At 35.7% G+C, this 6,761-nt stretch overlaps 1 protein-coding gene across 1 annotated transcript in view; it reads left to right on the forward strand.

The window, feature by feature from the left end:
* LACTB2 (lactamase beta 2) overlaps positions 1–5,480 on the forward strand; it is a 41,855-nt gene extending 36,375 nt beyond the window's left edge. The window contains exons 6-7 of the mRNA XM_007947345.2: positions 4,928–5,009; positions 5,437–5,480. Of these exons, the coding sequence (XP_007945536.1) occupies positions 4,928–5,009; positions 5,437–5,480 (126 nt within the window). The remainder of the gene's footprint in view (positions 1–4,927; positions 5,010–5,436) is intronic.
* The last annotated feature ends 1,281 nt before the right edge of the window (positions 5,481–6,761 follow it).

Below are 6,761 nucleotides of genomic sequence, written 5' to 3' on the forward strand. Positions count from 1 at the left end.
CCTTGGAGAGAACAATCATGGGAGAAAGAAGGGCTGCTAATGCACAGGGAGACAGCTCAGGGGGCAGGAGTACATGGAGGGATGGACACTGGGAAGGGGTAACTATGGGGAGGAAGTGAGAGGGGAGCTGTTGCATTGTGGTAAACTGTGGTCAATGTCATGAGACAAAGTGTCTGTGAACCGCTGTATGGAAAGTGTATCTGCTCTGTAAATCTTCACCCAAATCACAATAAAAAAAATTAATAAAAATGAGTTGCACAAAACAAGAAAAGAAAGAAAGAGGTCTTTTGCAGCAGATTTCCCCAATGCAGTACATCATCTGATGTCCTGACTGCCACTTCTATTGGTGTTGATTGTAGAACCAAGTAATAGGAAATCCTTGACAACTTCAATCTTTTCTCCATTTATTGTGTGAAGCTGTTTCTTGGGCCAGTTATGAGAATTTTTGCTTTCTTTATATTGAGGTGTAATGCATACTGCAGACTGTAGTCTTCAGTCTTCATCAGTAAGTGCTTCAAGTCATCCTCATTTTTAGCACACAAAGTTGTGTCATCTGCATATTGCAGGTTGTTAATGAGTTTTCCTCCAATCCTGATGCCACATTCTTCTTCACATAATCTAGCTTCTCAGGTTATTTGCTCAGCATACAAGTTGAATAAGTATGGTGAAAAGATACAACCTTGATGCACTCCCTTGTTCATTTTGAACCATGAAGTATCCCCTTGTTCTGCTCAAATGACATCCTCCTGATCTATGTCCAGGTTTCTAATGAGTACAATCAACTCTTCTGGAATTCCCGTTCTTCTCAATGTTATCCGTAATTTCTTATGATCCACACAATAGAACGCTTTTGGATAGTCAATAAAACTTAAGTAAACATCTTTCTGGTATTCTTTGCTTTCAGCCAAGATCCATCTGACATCACCAATGATATCCCTTGTTCCATGTCCTCTTCTGAATCCAGCTTGCATTTCTGGGAGCTCTCTGTCAGTATACTGCTACAACCATTTTTTAATTATCTTCACTAAGATTTTATTTGCATGTGATATTGTTGGATCGTTTCCACATTCTGTGGGATTACCTTTTTTTGCAATGGGTACAAATATGGATCTTTTCCAGTCAGGTGGCCACGTAGCTGTCTTCCAAATCTCTTGGCATAGCCAAGTGAGTGCCTCCAGCGCAGCATCTATTTGTTGAAACATCTCAATGGGTATTGTCAGTTCCTGTACTCTTGTTCTTTGCCAATTCCTTCAGTGAAGCTTCAACTTCTTCCTTCAGTACCTTTGCTTCTTGATCATATGCCACCTCCTGATATGGATGAACATCAACCAATTCTTTTAGCTACAATGACTGTGTGTATTCCTTCCATCTTCTTTTGATGTTTCCTGCATCATTCAATATTTCACCCATAGAATCTTTCAATATTGTAACTCAAGGCTTAAATTTTTCCTAAGTTCTTTCAGCTTGAGAAATACCAAGTGTGTTCTTCTGTTTTGCTTTTCTAACTCCAGGTCTTCACACATTTCATTATAGTAATTGGCTTTGTCTTCTCGAGCTACTTTTTTAAATCTTCTGTTCAGCTTTTTTATCTTGTCATTTCTTCCATTTGCTTTAGCTACTCTCTACTCAAGGGCAAGTTTCAGAGTCTCTTCTGACATCCACTTTGGTCTTTTCTGCCTTTCTTGTCTTTTTGATGACCTCTTGGTTTTTTCATGGATGATGTTCTTGATGTCATCATACAGTTCCTTTGGTTTTCAGTCATTTGTGTTCAGTGCATCAAATCTGTTCTTTAAATGGCCTCCAAATTCAAGAGGGATATTATCAAGGTCATAGTTTGGGTCTTGTGGACTTGTTTTAATTGTCTTCAACTTCAACTTGAACATGCAAATGAGCAGTTGATGGTCTGTTCCACAATCAGATACTGGCCTTGTTTTGGCTGAAGATACTGAGCTTCTCCAACACCTCTTGTCACAGATGTAGTCAATCTGATTCCTGTGTATTCCATCTGGTGAAGTCTACATGTGTAGCCTTCACTTACATTGTTGAAAAAAGGTGTTTGCAATGATAAGTCATTGGTCTTGCAAAATTCTGTCATGCGATCTCCAGTGTTGTTTCTATCACCAAGTCCATATTTTCCAACTGCTGGTAACTCTTCTTTGTTTCCAGTTTTTGCATTCCAGTCACCAGTGATAATCAATACATCATGATTGCATATTCAATCAGACTGCAGAAGTTGGTGGAAATCTTCAATTTCCTCATCTTTGATTTTGGTGATTGGTGCATAGATTTGAATAATAGTAGTATTAACTGGTCTTCCTTGTAGGTGTATGGATATTATCCTATCACTGACAGTGTTGTACTTCAGTAGAGATCTTGAAACAGTCTTTGTGACGATGAACGCCACACCATTCCTCTTCAATTTGTCAGTCCTGGCATAGTAAGTAGATCATATGGTTGTCTGATTCAAAATGGCCAAAATCAGTCCATTTCAGCTCACTAATGCCTAGGATATCAATCTTTATGCATTCAATTTCATTTTTGATGACTTCCAATTTTCCTAGATTCATACTTCATACATTCCATGTCCCAATTATTAATCGATGTTTGCATCTGTTTCTTCTCATTTTGAATAGTGCCACATCAGCCAATGGAGATCCTGAAAGGCTTCCTCTATCCGTATCATTAAGGTCATCTCTACTCTTGAGGAATCAGCTCTTCCCAGTCAAATTTTGAGTGCCTTCCGACCTGATGGGCTCATCTTCCAGGACTATATCGGACAGTGTTTCAGGGCTATTTATAAAGTTTTCCAGTACCATATCAGACAATGTTTCACTGCTATTCATAAGGTTTTCACTGGCCATTTGTTTGAGAAATGGATAGCCTCTTCCTTCTAAGTCTGTCTTAGCCCGGAAGCTCTACTGAAACCTGTCCACCATGGGTAACCCTGCTAGCATTTTGCAACACTTGTGGCATAGCCTCCAGCCTCACACCAACACATAAACCACCGCAGGCAACAAACTGACAGATAAGTTCATTTCCCTTAGTTGTTCCTAACCCCTATCACCCGCCTACCTTGGGCCCCAGCCTTAAAATAGAGCCACTCTGAAAGCAAAAATCAGCCCCCAAGTCCCATGCCCGTCTACCTCGGGCTCCAGCCTTAAAGTAGAGCCTCCCCCATGCTAAAAGCAGCCCCCAAGCCTTGGGCCCTGTGTTTAAAATAGAGCCACCTCCAAGCAAAAAGCAGCTCCCAAGCCTGGCACCCACCTACCTTGGGCCCTGGCCTTAAAAAAGCACAATTTTAAATGGAATAATTATTGTGTTTGAAAGTTTGCTGCTTCTAGTTAATTTAGTTTGGAATAGTGAGTGTATGATTTGTATACACAGATCACAAGGGAATGGTGCCAAAAAATGGTGGAGGGATTGGCCTTAAAGAACTTTTTTTCTGAATCAGTTTCAAATTTACATTTATTGATATGAGGATGGGATGGAAAAATGCCTGGAAAAACCTCTCTTTTTTTCTTAAGAAGCATCAAGAAAGAAAATCTTTGGACAGAGAAGGCCATTGGTTAGGGGCAAGGCACTTAAGGGACATGATAAAGATTTGCAGTAACTGCTAATAAGAAATGGAGATATGATCAAACCAAAAATCAAACTCACTGGCATCAAGTCAATTCTAACTCACAGCGAACCCTCCTTGGGTTTCCGAGGCAATATCACTACAGAAGTAGATTGCCCAGTCTTCCTTCAGAGGAGTGGCTGGTGGGTTTGAACTGCCAGCCTTTTGGTTAGCAGTCAAATGCCTTAGGCACTACACCACCAGAGATGTCACAAAATGCTCAGCAAAAGTTGTGAAGTAAATGAAGAATAGCTGTTCATGAATTTCCTTTTAAAGCATTTAACAACTTGATCAGACTTGTCAAAATTTTATTTCCCAGTCATGTCTTTGAACAAGTACGTGACATACATGATACTACTGCCCTAATGCACAATGTAGACTACTTCAGTAAGCATAGTCTTCCTTTTCTGGGGACTTCTCCCAAAAGTGTTATTTTATTTGCCATCGTTTTGAATTTTTCTTTCCTCTCCTTTCCTTCTCCTCTCCTCTTCTCTTCTTATCCCAGCCTGATTTTACATCTGAGACCAACAATTATTCTTTTTTTTTCTTTTCAGAAATAGAATCCTTATTTAAAGAATAAAATGGATCATTTGCTTTGTCATTCAGATAACAGTTGTCAAATATTACTCTTTACTGTTAGCCAAAGAAAACATAAAAATTATGAGTCATGAACTTGAAATTTATATTCTTTTATTAAAAAAAAAAAAAAAACTGCCATCAAGTTGATTTTGACTCATAGCAACCCTATAGGACAGAGTAGAACTGCCCTATATGGTTTCCAAGGCTGTAAATCTTTATGGAATCAGACTTATTTCTCCTGCAGAATGGCTGGTGGGTTTGAACAACCAAACTTCTGATTAACAGCCAAATGCTTTGACCACTGTACCACCAGAGTTCCTTTCTTTTATAAAAATGTGCAAAAATATTATCACACAACCTAATAAATAGGCCAAGTACCTGTAGCATCAAAAATATCTAAGAATAATTTTTACATTCATGTATTTATGAACTATTAATGACTTCCTAGTATGTGCCATTATACTAAGTTCTGTATTCATTAATAGACAAAGCATATACTGCATACACATACACATTTGGAGCTTATGTTCTATTTTATGTATATACAAATATAGTGACTTCCAAGGCAAGACTTACATGAGGTGAAATAATTTTGTTTCTTATTGTATAAAAATGTGTTTAAGCTTAGCTTTTCTTCTATGTTTGCATCGTGTTTTTCTTTAAAGACCTCAAAAGGTTTAACTTCTTTTTTAAAAATGGAAATTTTTTCTTTCACTTTCATTTTCCTTTTAGGATACTCCTGAGCATTTGCACATGATGGCTAAAAATAATCTCTTGCTTCATTTGAAAAAATTAGAAAGAGAAGGAAAAATATGTAAGTATACTTGAAAATTTTCATTCTTTTATTTTCATCATCTAAGCTGTCTTTTAAAATATACTAAAAAAATACTCATCAACGTTTTTTGCTGAATAACACTTGCCCTATAAGTAAGAAAGGTAGTAAATTCAATGATAGTAAAGTAGTAATTCTATAATTGCTTACTAATGTTAGATTAATTTGTCAAATTAATAATCTTTATGTGTGTTTAATCTTTAAAATCAAGGCGTTAAAGGCATGAATCTGTGTAGAAACCTTACCAGCATCTTTACATGTATAAACAATTATTTAAAAAGTCAACTTTATGTAGAACAACAAAATTATTTAGGAATGAATACTTTTTCTAACCACAAAATAACTTAAAATCCAGTGTATTTTTTTTATTTGTGTTAATATTTTACTGTAATTTTTTTTCTTTCCACAGTTAGCAACACAGATCCTGAAAAGAAATGGAAAGCTCATCTTTAGTTTCAAATTAATAAAAACTTTGTTTTGTTTTTTTTAATAGAATGGTATGTTTTCTTAGCTTTAATTTTTTCTTATGAGAAGGTATTTTTCTTAATTATAGATAATTTATAAAGAAAATAGAGTAGAAAGCATAACCCTAGATAGTCCTTAAAATAATGTTTATTCTGAATATGTGAATTACGTTATACATCTATAGAAGTTATTTGTGTAAACTTGGTCCTAAAAGATTTTACTAAAAATTCAGAATCTAATAGTTTTTCAATTTTCAATAGATTAACTAAAATGGTTGCTTTAATAATAATAAATATGTACAATTTAAACGGTATTTTTCTTGGAAATTTGGTATCTGTTACCAGTGATTAGTAGTTCTGTTCTGTTTGGCTGCTTCAATTAACAGCACAGATTTCTATGTAATCCTTCCTTTTCCTCGACCTTTGTCTGTATCTATAAATATCAGCTCTGTTTTCATGTTTCTACCAGTTACATTCATGATTCAGTATTAGTTCTATAACTCTGTATAATGTATATTTCCTTATAACAGTATCCCACAAGTGATTCATATGAATCAACATTTAATAATTGAGAAATATATTAAATTCCCAATAAAAGACATTGTGATGAACAATTATTTTAGTAGTCCATCAGTATACCAACTTACTTTCCAATTTTACATTTTAGTAAATGGTAAAATTACATTTAGTAATGGTAAAACAGCATTTTTTTAACATAAGTTATGTTTTCAGTAGTGATTAGGTTTTTCGAGTAGCCCACCAATGTTTATTTAATCCGTAAGATTGCGAAACTGTAATACTAAAATAAGCTCAGAACCATGAGAGTGCACTTTCTTTAGTCTTCCCTAAAGGTGTAAGACTTAAATTTTTAAAAACGTTTTTTGATAGCCTCACTTCTTTCTCTTCTTTTCCCCAAGATCCCTAGCAATTTTATAACATTTTAAACTCTTGCCCTCATGCCCTGGAGTCCTGTTGTATTCTCTAAACTATTCTGTGTTACAAAATAACTGTAAATATCCTCCCCAACACCAACACCACAACCACCAAAAAAAACCGTCAGTAATCCCATTCCCTCAGTATGGTATGTATTAGGAAAATTCCACATTCCTATAATGAGATTTCTTTCTTTTTTCTTTCAACCTATTCCATGTCCAGAATTTATCATTACTTCTAACTCCACCAGTACTCTTCAGTCCAGGCCATCATCTTTTCTTGCATGGACTACTACAATAACCTTTAACTCTAGTCTCCCTGCTTCCTTTCTTGAAGG

This window comes from Orycteropus afer, unplaced genomic scaffold (assembly GCF_000298275.1).
Source record: "Orycteropus afer afer isolate SDZICR_OR568_19922 unplaced genomic scaffold, OryAfe1.0 scaffold00181, whole genome shotgun sequence".
Classification (NCBI taxonomy): Eukaryota; Metazoa; Chordata; class Mammalia; order Tubulidentata; family Orycteropodidae; genus Orycteropus; species Orycteropus afer.